Source organism: Erythrolamprus reginae, chromosome 4 (assembly GCF_031021105.1).
Source record: "Erythrolamprus reginae isolate rEryReg1 chromosome 4, rEryReg1.hap1, whole genome shotgun sequence".
NCBI classification, from domain to species: Eukaryota; Metazoa; Chordata; class Lepidosauria; order Squamata; family Dipsadidae; genus Erythrolamprus; species Erythrolamprus reginae.
The window spans coordinates 57521442-57543279 of NC_091953.1; the positions used below are offsets into that span (position 1 = coordinate 57521442).

A 21838-nucleotide genomic window follows, 5' to 3' on the forward strand; every position below is an offset into this window, starting at 1 on the left:
GCAGCTGTAATTTGTCACAAGACATTTAAAAAAATAATATATATGAATTTTTTAAAAAATGATTTTTGATTATGTATAGAATAGAATAGAAATTTTTATTGGCCAAGTGTGATTGGACACAAGGAATTTGTCTTTGGTGCATATGCGCTCAGTGTACATGAGAATAAATATATTCATTAAGAATAAAAAGTTATAACACTTAGTGATAGTCAAGATTACTAATAAGCTATCAAATCATACTAGAAAACAAAAACAATATAACTTGAAAGATGAGCATCATGGTTATAGTAATGTGAGAAGAGATAGATAACAGCAATACACTCTTAGTAAATTATCTGACAGTGTTGTGGGAATTAGCTGTTATTCAGTTATAAAGTTATTCAGCTTTCTTGCAAAAAATGATCAGCTTTCTGTTATCTTTTCATATCAAGGACACATTATGTTCTCTTGGTGGCAGTGTTGGAAAGCAGAATGATTATATAGGTTATGTATCTTATTTATCTGGTACTGTTAAAGAAACTGTTACAGGTGATAGCAAATATGTGCAGAAAAATATCAAAGGGTAGGAGAACCTGCTGATTTTCCAGCAATGTAAACATAATATAACATTCTCAGGCAGTGTCCTTCAAACTATTTTGAGGGACAGCCTCATATTCATGACAGATACAAAATTTGGTACTATTTGGTGCTATGTTGAAATTCCCTGTTGATTTCAGTTTCACAAAGAATGAGTTCAAATTGGGGGGGGGGGGGAATCCATATTTTTGGATTATAATAAATTACTTCCATTCTCTGCATTCATGTACTTGCCATGAGACGCAAATCACATACCATTTTAATCTAAGCAACAGCATTTAGCTCAGTCACCATTGTGCTATTATTGTGTTATTTTTAATTATTTATTCTGTTGTATTGCTCATGTTTAAGCCTGTGGTCACTTCCCAGAGTTGTGATTGTGAAACATACATAAATTGGTAACAAAATAAAAAACCCTGAGGGGAAGCGGTATCAATCCAGTAGTAGAGCTCCCTGACAGATGGCAATTCAGTGTCTGTTTAAACACTTTCATCAAAGTACACTTTCTCCTATTAGAATTTTTTTTAATGGATATTTAACTGACCTTGATAAGTTACAAGCTTGTTCTAACTCTAGTGTGTAAATAAGTTGTAATGTTTCTAATTCAGGGAATGATAACATTGGGATGTGTGATGACTAAAACATGATATGTTGTATATTAGAGAGATAAGTTTCATAATCCGATCCACGATTGAAATAATTTTGCTTGGATACCAAATATTGAATGACTACAGTGCTTCAGCAAGAAATAGAACATTCCCAGGAAAAAATAGGAATTTGCAACTTTTCTATCTTTTCCATAGCAGAAGACATTGTCATGTAATTGCATTTATTGTATTCATTTAGTTTTTAAAAAAAAACAATCTTTCAGAAAAACCTTTAAAAGTTCTATTGTTGCAATACTCACAATTGCTTAAATTATTCAAAAGTCTTCTTTATACCTTTGTTGAAGAAAAAATACTGCTGCAAATGTTGACAAACAATACAGATAGCAACTGATTGTGCAACCCAACAAGACAGACATAGACTTCAGAGGATAATTAGAACAGCAGGAAAAACAATTACCGGTAGTACCAACCTGCCTTCCATTGAGGACCTTTATATTGCACGTCATATAGATCACTGCATACCAGAACAATTAGAAGCAGTTACTTAATAATATTGTCCTGAAAGTTTCAAAATGTATCAAAAACATGGGACTTTCGTTATTCACATTTGAATACTGCTATTGAAATATAAGCTTATGTATACCAAATATAAGCTTATGTATACCAACAATGAATTACAAGCCGTATATTTTAGGGAAATGCAGTCCATAACTTCCCTTGAAAACCAAACTTATGTTAGATGATATTTTTCCAAAACATCTGTGAATGAGGGCTACTGTAATTGGACTGCAAAAATTCCGGCAGCCAATAGACAATGCCAGAGATAAATAGAACACTCTATTTCTCTTCTCTCTGTAGATGTAAATCTGATTTAGGCATCCCAAGTTAGGTGAATATGCTTAAGACAATAAAAACTCTAATATCCATTTATTATATTCTTTAGTCTACTTTCTAATTTGCTGGACAGTAGAGTATTGTTTGACATCTCCAAGAGTTGACAGGAAAACGACTAGTCCAGTTGCTTGGCTTGACTGTAGCAGCAGTGATCAACTCTGAGCTTGCTTGCCGCTTGCTCAAATTGGCAACCCCACTCCAAGCTGATAGGAGCAGCAGACATTTTTGCTGACTGGAGTCAGGCTATCTTTTCCAGTTTGCTGGAATAGACATAGACACTGATTGGGTCATGCTGAAAACATTCCAGTCCTATGAAGCAAGTCGGTTTGTATTTTAGGTTTGGCAGGACTAATGAATTAAACATCTTGGCCTCCAGACAATTGGCTACTTTTATATGGTTCCTGAAAGGGGGGGGGAGGGGGTTGCTAAGGAAGCATGACAATGCTGTAATCTTTCATTGCAGGGAAGGGAAGGGACGGTGGAATTGGGACGGAAGACAGAAAAGGGTGGTCCTGAGGGCGTAAAAAGCCTATGGGAAGTGCAGGTAGCAGCATGTTGTCCTGACAGCTGTTTCAGCTTCTCAGACCTTGTCAGTTCACTGCTATGTAGCAGGTGCAGCCTTTTCTTTTCCTGAATCTTTACTCCATAAAGGCAACAACAAGTCAAGGCAGAGGCTGGCCCTGGATTTATACAACTGCAGACACCACTAAGTGAGGTAAGGCAACAGGTGTGAAAACTGGACTAACTGATTGAGTTGTAACCACACTTGGGTTTCGGGGCTGAAGTTTTTTAGATATAAGTACAACAGTGCATGCAGATTCACAGATAAGCATACTAAAGAGCCGTTTCCTAGATGACTGTCTCAGAGATAGAATACAACAATCAAAGCTTTTCTTTTACACAAAAGAAAAGATCAAGGGGTATGCGTGAAGCAGTTTTATTTAGTTCCTCATGCACATTATATCTTCGCTCTGTTCTTTCTACAGTTTCCTTTTGCTTTCTTTTCCTAAGAGGAAAACCTCTTGGATATACATATGTGTTTATGTATACATGCACACACACACATACAAACATACACACATATATATTAGAGAAAAATAAATCTGTACTGTACAGATCTCTTGGGAAGGCTTAAAAATAGATGTTTGGAAATCCTTTTATGGCTTTATTAAAAGAAAAGAATGTAGTACAATTTATTTCAAGTTTCTGGCTAAAATCTTTGTATTTTTTAAAAAAACGTAATAATGTAATTAAAGATAGAGTTCATGTCTTTTTAACATGTAGTACTTTCATGCTTTTAAAAAACTTTTTAGTAAGCCACAGAATTAATGGAATAAATTAGAGACTACATTTGTAGCATCTCTGAAGCTTCCATCTGGAATATGAAGTCATAATAAACTAGACTTGTATTCACTGAATGGAACAGCAAAACATAATTTTACTTTTCTTTATCTAAACATGATATACGAGGTTTTCTTCTTACACTTTGAAGTCTAGTACTGTATTTCAGATATTCTTAATCCAAATTTTGTTTTAAATAATTTTATCTAAAATATGACATAATTCAAATATTTACTTGAATTTTATTTTATTTGCAAGGCTAGCAAAGTAGAATTTTTTTTTTAAACTGTGTTCAGAATCAACAGGATCTAATACTGTTTATTAGCATCTTTGTCTCATTTAGGTAATTCCAGTACCTAACATGCATGGGCAGCAAAAGTTCAGAAACCAACTAGTAGCATAGAGATATAGAACAGTAACTCTTTCTTTCAACTTAGCATCAGCCTGAATTTTTGCAACTTAAGTATAGTAGCCTTATCCGTATTTGGGAGTGGGGAAAGGGGGGGCCATCAGCAAGATATTTTAACAGCATTTTACCACTTGTTATTTGTTAGGTGCAAAAAAAAATAGTTTGAGGCAATCCAATAATATGTATTCCGTTATATCATGGAGTATAATAAAATATGAGATAATTAATATAGTTTTAAAATGTCAAATGTATTAGTTCTCCACTACTACAAATTATACTAGTACTATTCTGAAATGAATGACAAAGATTCCTGGATTAAGTATATAGTTAATTATTATTATTTTTATTTTCATAATCAGATACAAGGTAAATTGGAAATGACACATATATTGGTCAACACATTAAAAGATGTCATGCTCAATTTTTATTCAGTTTACATCTCACCAATAAACCACTTTTAATTCTGTTTTATATTTTAACCTGTATAGCTATAGCACTTAAACTTATATACCACTTCACAGTGCTTTATAGCCCTCTCTAAGCTGTTTAGAAAGTCAGCATATTGCCCCGAATAATCTGGGTCTACATTTTACCGACCTTGGAAGGATAGAATCTTGCTCCATGAAGAGTTATCTGTTACTATAACAATAGCTATCTTATCTGAGCTGAAAAGGAATACAGAAAATTCTAATTATACACTATCATTTTTGGCTATTGAGGTTTCTTTTTTAGACTAATTCTATCAAAACAATAGAGAAAGCTACACACAATTATATTCTGACACCAGTGAAATTGCAGTGGCCTAGTTAGCATAGATTTTTCAGAAGAAAAACTGCACACTTATGGATATAAAAGCATACTTGATATTCAATGATAGGAGCAATATATACGGTAATATATCTAAGATTTATTTTACACAACAATTACAGCAGTAGCAATTGTCTGTATGACACAGTTTCCAAGACAAGTTTAAGATTAAGTTGTTACAATTTTAAATTGTATCTCAAATACTTTTCCTCCCCTCCACTCCTAAGAAATATTTTGGGGTTTATTTAAAGATCTGGTGTTTTCCATATCCCTTTTCAACCCCATTCGTTTTAGATCCAGGGAACCTCACCACTTTGGAAGTCCTTCTTGTCTTTTGTGGTTGGAGTGTTCCTGGAGCTGCCTGATCTGGCAACTGTGATATTTGCCCTAGTCATTTGCCATTACAATTATAGCAAAGTCCCCACGGGGATATTTTAAAAGAGATTGGCAAATTACAGCAGATTCAAAATGCAGCAGCGAGACTCTTCTCAGGTACGTCTTGGTGAGAGCATATTTTATCTACTCTGCCTAAGCTGCATTGGCTCCCAACTGATTTCCAGATCAAATTCAGTGTGCTTGGTATAGATCCTTAAACAGCTGGGAATATGCCTAGGGCAGGGGTAGGCAAAGTTGGCTCTTCTATGACTTGTGGACTTCAACTCCCAGAATTCCTGAGACAATCACGCTACCTCAGGAATTCTGGGAGTTGAAGTCCACATGTCATAGAAGAGTCAAACTTTGCCTACACCTGCCCTAGGGTGTAGAAAAGTTCCTCCATAATGGTGGTCTTGGAGCTATGGTCTTCAGATAAAGGTGCTGCTTCAGAAGGCTCCAAGGTTTGGAAACAATCATTACATGACCAGTCTCCTTTTAGGTTCACTTTGTTGGAAGCACTGCAGAACATAGTTTTGTAAAATAAATAAGTAGACGTATGTACAACTTATCTCTTTCCATCTGTCTGACTGGACTGAATTTTGTTTAGGAATTAAAACTGGAAGAGTGTACTACCATCACTTTACAAAATCATTTACCATTTTCAAAATAAAATTACAGTAGGATGAGTGGGTAAATGATATACAGTGATCCCTCGATTATCGCGAGGGTTACATTCCAAGACCACTCGCGGTAATCGATTTTCCACAGTATAGTGGTGTGGAAGTAAAAACACCATCTGCGCATGCGTGCCCTTTTTCCATGGCCGCGCATGCGCAGATGGTGGAGCCGGGGAGCAATGAAAGTGCGGAAGCCGACAAAGATTGCTTTGAATGTCGGCTGCCCCCGCCCCCCCCAGCGCGTCCGGCGCCCTCGCCGCTACCGCCCGCCGCCCGCCGCTCGCCCGCCCGCCCGATCCACCCCTCTCACCGGCTTTCGGACATGGGTCCTCCTGCAGCAGCGCTGCCTAGCAGATCAGCTGCTGGGCGCCCGAAGAAACCTTCCCTGGGTCTTCCCCGCCACCAACGCAAAGGGGAAACCCCGATCTTCGGCTCCTCGCTGCTGCCCGCCCGCCGCTCACCCCGCCCGCCCGCCACCCGCCACTCGAGAGCAAGAGGGGGAGAGATAGAGAAAGAGAGAGAAGGAAAGAAAGAGATGAGAGAGGGAGGAAGAGAGTGTGAGAGAGGAAGAAGCATGATAGAGAAAGAGAGAGAAAAAGAAAGATGAGAAAGGAAGGAAGAGAGTGACGTCATCGGGTGGGAAAAACCGCGGTACAGTGATCCCTCGAGTATCGCGAGGGTTACGTTCCAAGACCCCTCGCGATACTCGATTTTTCACGATATAGTGGTGTGGAAGTAAAAACACCATCTGCGCATGCGTGCCCTTTTTTTCAATGGCCGCGCATGCGCAGATGGTGGAGCCGGGGAGCGACTAATACAGTATTAGATAGCTCGTCCTTTCGCCCGCCCGCTGCTCGTTCGTCTGTTCGCCGCTCGTCCTTTCGCCCGCCCGCCGCTCGTTCGTCCGTTTGCTGCTCGTCCTTTCGCCCGCCCGCCGCTCGTTCGTCACTTGTCCATTCACCTGCCCGCCCGCCGTTTGCCGCTCGCCTGTCCGCCATTTGCCGCTCGCCTGTCCCCCGTTTGCCGCTCGCCTGTCCGCCGTTTGCCGCTCACCTGTTCACCCGGCCGGCCGGCCGCCGTTTGCCACTCAAGAGCAAGAGGGGGAGAGATAGAGAAAGAGAGAGAAGGAAAGAAAGAGATGAGAGAGGGAGGAAGAGAGTGTGAGAGAGGAAGAAGCAAGATAGAGAAAGAGAGAGAGAAAGAAAGATGAGAAAGGAAGGAAGACAGTGAGAGAGAGGAAGAAAGAGAGACAGAAGAGTGGAAGGAAGAGAGAGAGAAATGATAGAAAAAAGGGGAGAAAAAAGAGAAATGAGGAAATGATTGAAGCAGAGAATGACAGGAAAGAAAGAGAAAGAGACAGAGAAGTGACTCTTGGTATTTTTAATTTATTATTTTTTGAAAAATCGCAATGTAGCGTTTCGTGAAGATCGAGATCGCGAAAATCGAGGGATCACTGTACTGTATAGCAAAAAAACCGTGGAGTATTTTTTAATTAATATTTTTTGAAAAACCGTGGTATAGCGTTTCGCGATAATCGAGATCGCGAAAATCGAGGGATCGCTGTAGTATTTTCCTACCTCCATTGTTGCCAGTTGTATTTTGTTTTGTGCTTTGCAGCAATCTGTTGAATCAAGAGAGGACAGACAAAAGATGCTATATAGCAGTGATGGTGAACCTATACCATTCGTGCCCCAGCTGGCACTCAGAGCCCTATCTGCGGGCAGATGGTCCATCACCCCAGCTCAGTTCCGCCATGCGTGCACGAGCACCTCCTGCTGGCCAGCTGGTTTGGGGGTTTCTGCTGTGCATGTGGGGGGAGGGGCACATGTGGGAGATGAATGCACATGCACAGGGGCAAGGGGGCCTCAGGAGAATCGCACATGCAAGTATGGGGTGCCCACAGGGGTCACATGTGCATGCATGGGGGAGGGCAAGGGGGTCACAAATTCATGCATGGGGTGGGGCACATGGTGTGTGTGTGGGGTCACATGTACATTGCACTATGGGTGTGCAGGCACATAGCGACAAAAAGGTTAGCCATCACTGCTTTATAGTCTTTCTCTTCATTACATATTAAATAACTTTCTTTTAAAAACAGAAGTTTGGGGAAATGGATGGTGGAGAAGGAATAATTGAGCTGTTTGAAGGACATGCCTGGGGAGGGAGAACAAGAAGATGATGATAATAATAATAATAATAATAATAATAATAATAATAATAATAATAATTTATTAGATTTGTATGCTGGAGAGGGGCGGCATACAAATCTAAATAATAAATAAAAATAAATAAAATGCCGCCCCTCTCCGAGGATACTTAGACTGGACTTTTTTTTAAAATTATCAAGAGCTATGTTTATCTGTAAGGATCAACATAGGGTTTATCATTCATTTCATGACAGTGTAGTGAGGAATGAGTAACAGTTGACGGTACCTGTTGTAGTTAGCTCTGGCCCAGCTCCTGCCCCAAGGAATGTGGAGGTGGATTTGGGGGAAACATCCACATGCCACAGGCCTGTTTTGCTCCCGACAGAGTCTGCCAGCGAAGTATCCTCTGACGAAGGAAGTGTGGGTGAGATTGAAGAGGGCGGTTTGGCAGACAACTCAGGAGGAGATCAATCATCTTTATCTTCACTGGATTCAGATCAGGAATGTATGACAGACCCACGCATGCGTAGAGTTATGCATAGGAGAGAACAACTTAAGAAATATTACAGGAGATAAGAGAGGCCACCTGTGTTTGGATGGGGCTCCAGTAATTAGAGCTGCTGATAAAAGAGCAATGTGCTGGCTTGGCCATTGTGGAGGATTATCTGATCGTAGTTTCGTCAAGACTGAATTGTTGTTTCCTGTTTGTATTCAAGACTGTGTGTGGAATTCCTGGACTCTGGATTATACTTCATTGTGAGTTTTTATCACTGTTTGGAGAACATTAGTGGACTCTATTTCCCAGTTACTGGGTTAGAAATTGGATTGCATTTAAACTGTGCCTTTTTTGTACAAGAAATCCCTTTGCAGTTTAAAAGGGAGTTTTTTCTTTTCTTCTGTTGATAAAGAACATTTATTTTGCATTCAATTGTGTGTGTGTGTCTGCTTGGACTAATTACCCTGTAATTAAGGGTGGTTGGCACACGCCGACAGAACAGGTACCTGTGCAGGAAAGGTTAGTGTCAGTTTCTTGTGATGCCAATCAAAAAACCATTCACAAGGTGTGTTTTCTCTCTCTCTCTCTCTCTCCGGAATTTCCATTGTAACTTGTTGTGGGGGTAAATCCAACCCAATTTTTTGACAAATTTTACAAAGATCATTAAGCAAATCACATGGCCATTACATAAATCCAACTTTTCCCATGGCCTTTTTTTGTGTGGCTGTAAATCAGCAAAAAAGTTGCATAATGTGATCACATGAGCACAGGCTGCTGCAACTGGTCATAAATGCAAGCTAGTTGCCAAATGCTGCAAATGCAATCACATGAACATGGGATGGTGTGACAATCATAAATGGAAGTACGGATTGCAAATCCTTTCTTTCAAGACCGTTGTAACACTGAACCATTGTTAAACAATCACCCTATTTGGACAGGGAGTCTCTACTCATAGTCACTGATGCCCTTATCAGCTTCAAATCATTCAAAATGTAGCCACGTGAGCAGTTATGAGCTTTCGAAGGCATATCCATATTTCTCTCTAGCACTCCGCAAACTGCATTGGCTGGTGATTGGTTTCCGGACACAATTCAAAGTGTTGGTTATGACCTATAAAGCCCTACATGGCATTGGACCAGACAACTTGCGGGACCGCCTTCTGCCGCATGAGTCCCAGCGACTGGTTAGGTCCCACAGAGTCGGCCTTCTCCAGGTCCCGTCAACAAGACAATATTGCTTGGTGAGGCCTAGGGGAAGAGCCTTCTCTGTGTGGCCCAGGCCCTCTGGAATCAGCTCCCGCTGGAGATTTGTACTGCCCCCACCCTCCACCAGGCTTAGGGCCATTAGACTCTAGTCCCCTGGCTGACGAGTGTAGATATGTTTTGCTGTTTTGAATGGGAATGAGTGATTTTAAATGTTATTAGGGTTTTTAAAGGAAATTAGCTAAATTATTTGGATTTTAGATATGTATATTATATATTGTTTTTTATTTGTTGCAAGCCACCCCAGAGAGGGGTGGCATACAAATCAAATCAAATCAAATAAATAGACAGACAGACAGACAGACAGACAGACAGACAGACAGACAGACAGACAGATGGATAGATAAATAAGTAAGTTGAGAGCTATCTATAAACTTCCCTAGAATGTCATGACTCTATGTGCCTCTAGTTAGGAGTTAGGAGGAAGAGTTATTTTTTTTACTGTAAGTCACTGCTGGCATATGAATTATACGGTAACTAGCCCTACTGACATTGTATTAAAAGTGGTGTTAGTATATGGTGGCTTCAAATCAAAAGGATTTGGTAAATTTTTTAAAGATTAATTTTTATTAAAAGGAATGTCTTTTCGTGAACTGTAGTTCATTTCATGAGGCTGATTCTGTGGTTTCCTACATCTTGTATTAAAGTCACCATGATGAACCTCAATGGAAAAGCATAATTTACATAGGAATTAAAGGCTCTGATCAAAGCTTATCCACAGATCAGCCTAACCTAGTAACCCAATTTTTGGAATGGTGTTCCAGAAAAGCTATGCTAGCTGTCTGCATAGGTTTGAAATGTCATAAGCATTTTGTTTAGCAAGCTCCCATCATTCAGAACTAATATGAATTCATTGTTATCATGCAGTCTGTTAGCTTGTTTATCTATTATATTGTAGTTGCATCTATTTACATGTATGCCCATAACACTATTCCATTTTGGGAACATTATGCAAACTATAGAAATGTATTAAGAAATAGAAAGTCACTCCCTCAAAAGACATAAGATAAGAAAAAGCTACAGCAATTCCATCCACGTTGCCCATGATTCTACCACATTCTATAGTGAGAGTCAGTTTAACAGCTGTTAGGTTGCATTTGTTGACTCAGATTACACTTTGTGCTAAACTAAATTATGGTGGTTTGTTTTAATCCTTGCTTCCATATTAGAGTTAAAGTTAAAACAAGTCAACTGCATCAGTACAATGACTAGTCTTTCTTTTTAAAGTAAACACATATTCATTAACAGAAGACCAAAAATTTAAAAAGCGTAATGCACAGAATTTGATAAGATCAGCACTTCCATTTAATTCAAATGCTAGCATTAGAATTATATCTGTCACTTGATACAGCAATCTAATTAACAGTTGCTGGAGACAACTGCTTTATTTTGTCTAATGATGAGCTAATTTAGAAAAAAAAGTTTAATCCATCTGCTTTTAATTTTGTAAAAAACAAAACAAAACACCAGAGATCATTAAAAGAGGAACTGGCTTGTATAAGCCAATCAATAATTTGCTCATGATTATCACACACAATACAACTCTATAATTTGCTCTACATTTCTGATATCAAATATTTAAATAGAGGGTTATCAAAGTAAACTTTTTTTTTAATTTTAAAATCTCTCTAGTTTGCATTTGAATATAACCAACAAGGTATTATGGATCCATAATTTCATTAAGGAAAAGGAAAACATATTGAGAGAGCATCAGAAATTGTTGAAAAATCTGGATAGAAATCTCTACTTGAATATAATTTTAAACATGCTATAGGAACATATCTAATATGCACCATCAATGAATTTGCATGACCTATTAAAAATTGCTGTTTTATTCTCTAGGTGAAACATACAACTAGACGCATAGGTTCGAGTGCCCACATGATCACCACAGCAAGGGTACCTGCTGATAAACGGATACGAATTGCCTTCAGTCTAAATGATTCAGCAGGTAATAATCTACCAAAATATTATTTTGCTTGCCTTTGTTTCTTCCAATTAAATTGTCTTTACTTTCAAAAGTGTATTTGATTTTATCTATCTATCTATCTATCTATCTATCTATCTATCTATCTATCTATCTATCTATCTATCTATTTATTGGATTTGTATGCCACCCCTCTCCGTAGACTCGGGGCGGCTAACAACAGTGGTAAAAACAACATGCGACAATCCAATACTAAAACAACTAAAAACCCTTATTTTAAAACCAATCATACATACAAACATACCATACATAAATTGTAGAAGCCTAGGGGGAAAGAGTATCTCAGTTCCCCCATGCCTGATGACAGAGGTGGGTTTTAAGAATCTTACGAAAGGCAAGAAGGGTGGGGGCTATTCTAATCTCTGGGGGGAGTTGGTTCCATAGGGCCGGGGCTGCCACAGAGAAGGCTCTTCCCCTGGGTCCCGCCAAATGACATTGTTTAGTTGACGGGACCCGGAGAAGGCCCACTCTGTGGGACCTAATTGGTCGCTGGGATTCGTGCGGCAGAAAGCAGTCCCGGAGATAACCTGGCCCAGTGCCATGAAGGGCTTTATAGGTCATAACCAACACTTTGAATTGTGACCGGAAACTGATCGGAAACCAATGCAATGTATACTTTTTAACCACATTCTTTAAAAGATGGGATCAATCTCAGTTCTTAAAATATATGTATTCAAGTCCAAAAATCTATTGGAAGGTCCAAGACAGTGGTACCTCAAGATACGAACCCCTCGTCTTACGAACAACTCAAGATACGAACCCGGGGTTCAGAAAAAATTTGCCTCTCCTTACGAACTTTTTGGGTGTTACGAACGCCAAACCCGAACTTCCGGGTTTGGCGTTCAGAGGCTGCTGGGAAGCCGCGCGGCTGTTTTAAAAGGTGACAGCCGGGCTGGGGGGCTTCCCAGCAGCCTCCGAACACCAAACGCGGAATTTCGGGTTTGCCGTTCGGCTTTGGGAGGCTGCTGGGAAGCCCCCCAGCCCGGCTGTCACCTTTTAAAACAGGCGCGCGGCTTCCCAGCAGCCTCCGAACGCCAAACCCGGAAGTTCGGGTTTGGCGTTCGTAACACCCAAAAAGTTCGTAAGGAGAGGCAAATTTTTTCTGAACCGTTCGGAGGCTGCCGGAAAGCCACGCGGCTGTTTTAAAAGGTGACAGCCGGGCTGGGGGGCTTTCCAGCAGCCTCCGAACGCCAAACGCGGAAGTTTGGGTTTGGCGTTCGGCTTTGGGAGACGGCTGGGAAGCCACGCGGCTGTTTTAAAAGGTCACAGCCGGACGGCAGCGGTTTTTTTGCGGTTTTTTTGGGGGGGTTGCACGGATTAATTGACTTTACATTGTTTCCTATGGGAAACAATGTTTCGTCTTACGAACCTTTCATCTTACGAACCTCCCCCTGGAACCAATTAGGTTCGTAAGACGAGGTATGACTGTACCTGCCTTTTCTGCAACTTTGACTAATTCTCATATTCATTACCTCATTATAAGAATTGTTGGGGACCAGTCCTATAAGGAAGGCCAAACTGATAAACTTCCCAGGCCCAGAACCATCTGGAGTGTCCCATGTTGAAAATGGAATTTGCAAGTAGCCTAAATCTAACTTTCAGACATCACCATTCTGGACATCTAATAGTGTAAATCCAGATATGATGTTAAAAAGGCAGTGAAGTATAAATAAACCATTTGAACTGTACCAAAGAAAAAGCTTGTAAAAGTATTTTAGGAAAAACCTATGAATAAAAAAGCAAACCATTCAGAATCTTATGTATGTTTAAAAGTAAGCTAGGAGTACTTGACTTGAACTGCTGCTATTTGAACTACACCCATGGGCAGTGGTAGGTTCTAACTTATCTCACTGCCAGTTCACTTCATTCTGTGCTATGTGGGTGCACCATATGAATGTACAGGGCCAATTAAATCTATAAAAAATAAATTTAAAAGGTCCAACACAAGATGACGACAGCATGCACAGTGGCAGAAACTCAGCTTCTGTGAATACTCAGAAGTAATTATTTTTTAAATGATTTTTTTTATTTTTAAAAAAATGGCAGCACCCATGGACACTGACAGAAATAGGTCGGTAACATCATGATGATGTCACCAGTGGGTCAGGCAAACTACCCCAAACCAGGAGGAACCAACTCCTGCCTATGGGACAGTAAAAAATAACCACAGAACTTTTAACTCTATGTTGCCTCTTGGTAATTTAGTTTAGACAGACTAGGTGCTCTTAATACTTGGTAAGGTTTGACTCTCTAGTAAGAGAGTTTAAGACTGCAGTATTAATATAAATGGTCAGCAGTAAATTTAGCATTGTTTTCTGCCATCACCTTCCTATCTTTAACCATTCCATGAAGTAGAAACTTGGCACTGCAAAATTTGCCTGTTATAGAAAGGTGGTCACATGTTGGACTTCCTTTCTGACAAAAAGAGCAACATGTGTCATGGAATTAACATCCATTTGTCTATTTTCATTGGCCTTTGATTCAGTTGGCACCATGATTAAACTCCATAGGGGTGATATCTGTTCTGACTTGTGGAACCGGTAGAGTATTTGGCTGCATAGCTAGAGGTATAACAAGCAGGAAGAGGGAGGTTGTGATTCCGCTGTATAGAGAGCTGGTGAGACCACATTTGGAATACTGTGTTCAGTTCTGGAGACATCATCTACAAAAAGATATTGATAATATTGAACAGATCCAAAGATGGGCTACAAAAATGGTGGAAGGTCTTAAGCATAAAATTTATCAGGAAAGACTTAATGAACTCAATCTGTATAGCTTGGATGACAGAAGGGAAAGGGGGGACATGATTGAAACATTTAAATATGTTAAAGGGTTAAATAAAGTTCAGGAGGGAAGTGTTTTTAATATGAAAGTAAATATAAAAACAAGGGGGCACAATCTGAGTTTAGGTGGGGAAAAGATCAGAAGCAACGTGAGAAAATATTATTTTACTGAAAGAATAGTAAATGTTTGGAACAAACATCCAGCAGACATGGTTGGTAAATCCAACCTGAATTTACTTGAATTTAAACATGCCTGGGATAAAGATATATCCATCCTAAGATAAAATACAGAAAATGGTATAAGGGCAGACTAGATGGATCACAAGGTCTTCATCTGCCGTCAATCTTCTATGTTTCTATGTTTCTAATGTAGGTGATATTTTTTAAAGGCCTTTTGATGTGAAATTTAACAGGGCTAGGCTTAGGATTAAATACACCCAGCTTGTCAGCTGGAAAGCTGAGAGCCCAAGTTCCTGAGTATCACATGATGGGGTGGGTTCCCATTTCTTGCCCCATCTCTTTTCCCATATAGCAGTTTGAGAGTATTCAAATGCAAGTAGAAGGTAATAGTGTTCCATGTGGCTTGGCAAATAGTCATGCTGGCCACTTGACCTCCCTCAGCTAAAAAATGGAGATGAGCACCATCCTCTAGAATCAGACATAACCGGACAGGGGAAATGTTTAACTTTTGAATAGGACATTATTTATTTATTCATCATTTAGCAAGGCTAACATTTTTTTTATACTCTCTCATACATAAAAGTTTGTATATATGGACTTATCATAGTCCTGCTCTTATCAATCAATTGAGCCAGGACCAGCTCCCCAATAGGAAAAAAAAACTATATTAGGTAGCAGTTGCTGACAGATGCAGCAAGATACTTCAGATCGTGCAGAATGCAGCTGCGAGAGCTATCATGGGCTTTCCTAAATACGCCCATGTCACACCAACACTCCGCAGTCTGCATTGGTTGCCGATCAGTTTCCGGTCACAATTCAAAGTGTTGGTTATGACCTATAAAACCCTTCATGGCACTGGACCGGAATATCTCCGGGACCGCCTTCTGCCGCACGAATCCCAGTGACCAGTTAGGTCCCACAGAGTTGGCCTTCTCCGGGTCCCGTCAACTAAACAATGTCATTTGGCGGGACCCAGGGGAAGAGCCTTCTCTGTGGCGGCCCCGACCCTTTGGAACCAACTCCCCCCAGATATCAGAGTTGCCCCCACCTTCCTCGCCTTTCGTAAGCTCCTTAAAACCCACCTCTGTCGTCAGACATGGGGGAATTGAGACTTTCCCTCCCCCTAGGCTTATAAAATTTATGCATGGTATGTCAGTATGTATGATTGGTTTCTAAATTGGGGTTTTAAATTAACTTAAATATTAGATTTGTTTATATTGTATTATTATTGCTGTGAGCCGCCTCAAGTCTGTGGAGAGGGGCGGCATACAAATCTGATCAATAAATAAATAAATGCTTCTGGGCCAAGAAGCTTGCTTTGCATGCTTCTTAGTCTAGGTTGGCCATCACCTGTGCTGAAAACAAATTCCAATGTCATATACGGTAGGTAGGCTTCAATTTGATATGGTCATTAAGTGAGTCATGCAAAATTTTACAACCTTTTTTGTGGTCGTTAAGTGAGACTGGTTTTCCCCATTGACTTTGTTTGTTGGAAGCCAGCTGGGAAGGTTGCAGCTGTCATAATATATATATGCCGATTGCCAAGAACTCAGATTTCTGTCCTATGACCATGGGATCGCTGCGATGATTGTAAGTACAATAACTATCATAAATCACTTTTTTCAGCCCCACGGTAACTTTGAACAATCATGGACAGTCGTAAGTCAAAGACTACACGTAGGGACATCAAGGTTAAATTTAGAGAAAAATTGAGCTTTGCATAAGCAAGCTGTTGGCTTGTCTGGGTTAGCTAAGCTATGAAACCTTCGACAACACTGAGCAGAGAATTTTAACAGAGCATGGATGTGTGATAAAGCCAAGACACAGACTTAGTTAAATAAGTATTATTAACATATAAACAATATATGAACAATCCAGAATAAGCACAAAGCAAATACAGAATAATACGCACTGAGCAATTACAAGATTAGCACAAAGCAAAATACAATATACACGAAGCTAAAATACAATGTAGATAAAAGCACAAAGCTTATACAAGCACGAAGCTTAAACACGACTCTCCCATCTCTCAGGCAAAAGTAAAGGAAGTGACTGAGCAAAATAATGAGCTTTTATAGTTTCAATGAGGAAGTGACGAAACAGCCTTGAATATTAACTCTTCAAGTACAAGTTAACTCTTTGAGTGCACATTAACTCTTTAAGTACAAGTTTGGTACAAGTGTACAATATGCAGTTTACAATGGCAATCCCGAACAACCATGTACCCTGTACTAACACAAGCCATACTCAAACATAAAACAGAAGCTGTGTCAGTACTTATTCCAAACACTACTGTTCATTTTGTTTTAACAAGCCAGTTTTAGGATGGTCTACAAAATTGAGAACAGGTGAAATAGACATCCAGCTTTACAAGTTCAAAACTAGAGGTCTGCCTAACCATACTCCTGGCTTTGCTCAATATTTCCCTGGTGCAAGCGAAGTCAAAATTGTCATTACTTCTGTAGGCCTTCCTTGGGTAATATAGCTTATCAACTTGTGTAGGAAAAGAAGGGATAAATTTTGGCAGAGGCTCTGGTCACATGTGCAATTTGCCCCAAACCCAACAACCTTCTTAAATTATGATTTTGTAGGGATTTGGGGGCCACTGTTTGAAAATCCCTAGCTTAGCATGTTAGGTGAAGTAAGCATTATCTCATCTTCTAGGTGTCAGTTTTCCACAGTAGTGATTAATTCTATACTGTACTACTTAGGTTGGAAAAATTAAACAACAAACTTCAAAATAGTTTTAAAACAAAACAAAACAGCCTTATAGCTTTTGAAAGTAGCAAAACAAGGCCCATGATAAGAAATATAAGATAGTATGCAATATACCATTGGTACACTAAAATTGTTTTTCCTACTATTGAGGTATCTGTCTATGAAGTTTAAAAATAAGCAATATATATCTATTTGAAAGAAAGGGTTGCTACATAAATTTGTATGAAATGGGTAAAGAAGAATGGATTGATAGGATGGAGGACTGGTTTGAGTTTTGAATGGGAGGCCTTTGCTGTTATAAAAGATATAAATTACAGAAGCTTTTTTCTGAGTAGCACATCTTGTGGCATGTTGCTCATATTGCCAAAACAACCCTTTGTCCTATGTAGTTTTGATCCTATGTCTTTGTTGAAGCATTTGACAATTACCAGTCAAATATTATTACAGCAGCTGTCCCATTAAGGAGATTGAGTCATGCTTCTTAATTCCTTTTGGCTTTTCTATGATTCATCTTTCTTCTTTTAGAACAATAGTCTTTAAAAAAAAAAGAAATTGTAGGAGGCCACGGCATGTAAAGCAAAAAATATGCATTCAAGTATGAAAGCAAATTGTCAAGCCTAAACATTTTTGAATGCTTTTGTTGAGATACAGACAGATATAACATTAATTTTGCATAAACCATTTTTGTTGTGCCTGTTTTTCAATAGTTGCTCTAGGAACAGAGAAAATAAAATTGAGTGTTTCCCCAACTACCATCATTTTAGTGTTTTATTAGCCACAGGTTTTTATCTGCGGCTAATAGGAATCAGGGATTTAATTTTCATAAGATTATAACAGAGAGGAAAAAAGCAAAGCTTTGACTTCATTCACCATTGTACTTTAATATTGTATTTAAATGTTTGATATTATACATATCAAACATGAGCCGCGGTGGTGCAGTGGTTAGAATGCAGTACTGCAGGCTATTTCTGCTGCCTGCTGGCTGCCTGCAAGTTAGCAGTTCAAATCTCACCAAGCTCAAGGTTGACTCAGCCTTCCATCCTTCTGATGTAGGTAAAATGAGGACCCACATTGTTGGAGGAAATATGCTGACTCTGTAAACTGCATAGAAAGGGCTGTAAAGCACTGTTAAGCAGTACAGAAGTCTAAGTGCTATTGTTATTAATTTATTTGTTAGATTTATATTCTGCCCTTCTTGATATATCATACATAGTTCTCTTTTCTTAACTAACATAAAGTCAGCAAATGAGAGAAATGGGGAATTTGAACCTGAAGCTTCTCATCCTCGAATGGCATTACAGATATAATTTTCATTTAACTAGAATTACCATATTGAAACTGCAAAAACAAAAAAAAGGAGAACTGTAAGTTAAAATGCAAAGACGGTGTTTAATATAATATTTTGGGCTGTTTAATGTTTGCTATATTTTAGTCAATGGGGAAGCAGGCAGGAGGTCACAAATGGTGGCCAGGTGACTTACTTGCTTAATGTTCACAGGTGATTCATTCAATTAGGGCCAAAATTTCTATCACTAAGCTGCATGGTCATGTGACATTGTGCTTTTTTGCCCACATAACAACAGAAAATCCAGTGCCTATTGCTGTCATTAATCAAGGACTACCTTTATATCCAAAACCAACATTCCAAAGTCTCTCTAACAAAATAGGAATGTACTAAAATAATCTTGCATGGTTAGTTCCAAACATGTTCAGTTACTTCTTTTATTCTACGTTATATAGCCGTAATGACGAACCTATGGCACATGGGCCAGAGCCCTCTCTCTGGGCATGGATGCCATCACCATCTGCTTTTCTGTTTTCTGGCCAGACACCTGTAAACCTGAAGATCAGCTGAGTGGTGCGCATGCCTGGTCTTCGGGTTTCTAGCGCTCTGGCACACGTGAAGATCAGGTGGCTGGCACGCTGGAAATCAGAAGATCAGGTGGCCAGCGCGCACATGTGCACTTGCCAACAGGTTTCCAAGGCTCCAGTGTGCATGTACTCATGCGCATTCAAGTTTGGGCACTCAGTGCCAAAAATGTTCGCTATCACTGTTATATGAGGATTCCATATGTGTTTTACTTTCTACAAAAACCTAGTACTAACTAAGTAGAGTTTTATGAAAATAATTTATAACTAGAAGTCAGCACAGGTTTGTAAAAACAAATCATGCCAAACCAATCTTCTTTCATTTTTCAACACAGTGACTAAGTTACTAGACCAGCAAAATATTTTGGATGTAATATACGCTACAGAGCACTGCACACCAAGACAACTAGACACAAGAACAGTTTTTTTCCGAATGCCATCACTCCACTAAACAAATAATTCTCTCAACACTGTCAGACTTTCTACTAAATCTGCACTTCTATTCTACTAGTTTTTCATATCATTCCTATCACCCATTTCCTCCCATGTTGACTGTATGACTGTAACTTGTTGCTTATATCCTAATATTTTTATTAATATTGCTTCTTCATTGCTCATTTGACCCCTATGACAATCATTAAGTGTCGTACCACATGATTCTTGACAAATGTATATTTTATTTTATGTACGCTGGGAGCATATGCACCAAGACAAATTCCTTGTGTGTCCAATCACACTTGGCCAATAAAATTCTATTCTATTCTATTCTATTCTATTCTATTCTTAGACTTCAGCAAGGCATTCAACGAAGTAAACCAAAACCTACTTTTTGGTAAGCTATAAAAAAGTGGGATAGATAGCATCACCATCAGATGGATTTGTATCTGGCTGTCAAACCATACTCAACGAGTAGTCCTTAATGGTACTACATCTACTTGGAGGGAAGTAAACAGTGGGGTACACAAAGTTCCATCTTAGGCCAAGTTCTCTTTGATATCTTCATAAATGACTTAGATGGAATAAAATAGGAATTTACCAAATCTGCAGATTACTAATAGGGTAGGAATTTTTGTACAGTTGCTGCATTTTGCATTTATAGAAATTAGAAATTCTTGGTAGTGTAAAATCACATCCGTAAATCATTTATTTTTATATCCATTCATGATTTAGACAATATAATTATAAATTTTGCCATGATATTAGCCATCAAAATTCATGTCATTATTCCATATCAAAAGTTGCAGAGATTTAAATACCATTATACTCATCATTTTTGTTTTATGATAGGCACTATTTGCTCAGGATGCTTAAGACTGCTGGCTTGGTTTTTCTGTGCTATTATTAAGAAATACACATTTGTTCTGAAAATCTATTTTTGGCCAAAGCATACTGTCTTCAGGCTTTAACTTGTAGACAACTTCTCTACACTTAGTTGTAAGGCAGAATTTCCGTGTGAGTAATAACTTTGCAGACCAAAGCAAACATGATGTTAATTCAAAGGCAGTGGGAAAATATTCCTGGACCATGTATGGTTTTTGTGGTCTCTCCCTTGCAGCTCACTCCTGGTGCCCTTTTTGTACATGTCCAGCTGTTGCTACAAATGCTTCTATCCTGAAAAACAAATGATCGAGTGAAAAATATTTATCCTAAGGGGAAAAAAGTGTGAGGAGAGCACTGCTTATATGGTCTGTTGTGGAAGTACTCCATAGCAGCCTGCTATTCAGCTGCAAGTATAGATGGGAGAGGGTATTCTCCCTTTTTGTTTGCCAGATAATAGGACAAAGAAATGTGTATATAGGAATGTGTGCACACCAACCTTCAGACAATATGACTTGAAATCTAAATATTACCCATATCTCTTAACTCTGCAAGTCACAATCAAAGCAGAATATTGCTATTGTTGTTGTTATCTATGAATATCTTTATTAGCAATAATAATATCATTATCATTTCCTCATCCAAATGATCAATAAATTTTATAGACAAATTATATTTCTGTGTGACTGTAACTCTCTCTCCCTCTCTCCAAAAAGGCTTCATGGGGATAACCATCTCATCCCACTTGGAATGGTCTGTCCCATCAGTCCCAGCAGCAGAGTCATGCTATGGGCCCTATTGTCCAGGGTATTCAGCTTGCAGAGTCCAGCAGAATAGCCTTCTATGCTGTCACTCCTATACTTTGAAACATCTTGCCAGGTCTTTAAGCTCTTTAAGCTCTTGCAGAAGATCAGGCAAGTTGGAGCCAACCCTCTCGGAGTGAGGTCAGTTCCAACCCTCCTGAACTTCCATAAGAGCTTAAAAACTTGGCTCTGGCAGGTGGCTTGAACCTCCAATGGGGGAGATTCACATTGGAGGTGGTTAATAGATTAATAATAGATCCCAGTATCCCCCCATCCTCAGGGGTGGGCTATTGCCTAGACGGGGTGTGTGTGTGTGTAATGCAGTGGAATAACAAAAATGGAGCTCCACCCCAGAACACCCAATTCGCACTGAAAGATGTTGAAAGAAAATGCAGGGCATCCTTCACAAGCCACGCCCACAGTGTGGTAGTAAAAATTTGGGTAGCCCTTCACTGCCCATCCTACTCACTCACTCCTCAGCTTTTAGTTAGGGTTTAGCATTCTTATAATATAAACAAATAATAAATAAACAAATGATTAACATACATAGAAAATAAACATATAGCCTTATTTTTATGTCAAAATCTCT

The 21838-nt window shown here is 39.2% G+C and overlaps 1 protein-coding gene across 1 annotated transcript in view; it reads left to right on the plus strand.

The window, feature by feature from the left end:
- The first annotated feature begins 2524 nt into the window (after positions 1–2524).
- Positions 2525–21838, plus strand: part of MAP3K7CL (MAP3K7 C-terminal like) — a 51531-nt gene continuing 32217 nt past the window's right edge. The window contains exons 1-2 of the mRNA XM_070750306.1: positions 2525–2793; positions 11435–11543. Coding sequence (XP_070606407.1) covers positions 11474–11543 — 70 coding nt within the window. The 5' untranslated portion in view covers positions 2525–2793; positions 11435–11473. The remainder of the gene's footprint in view (positions 2794–11434; positions 11544–21838) is intronic.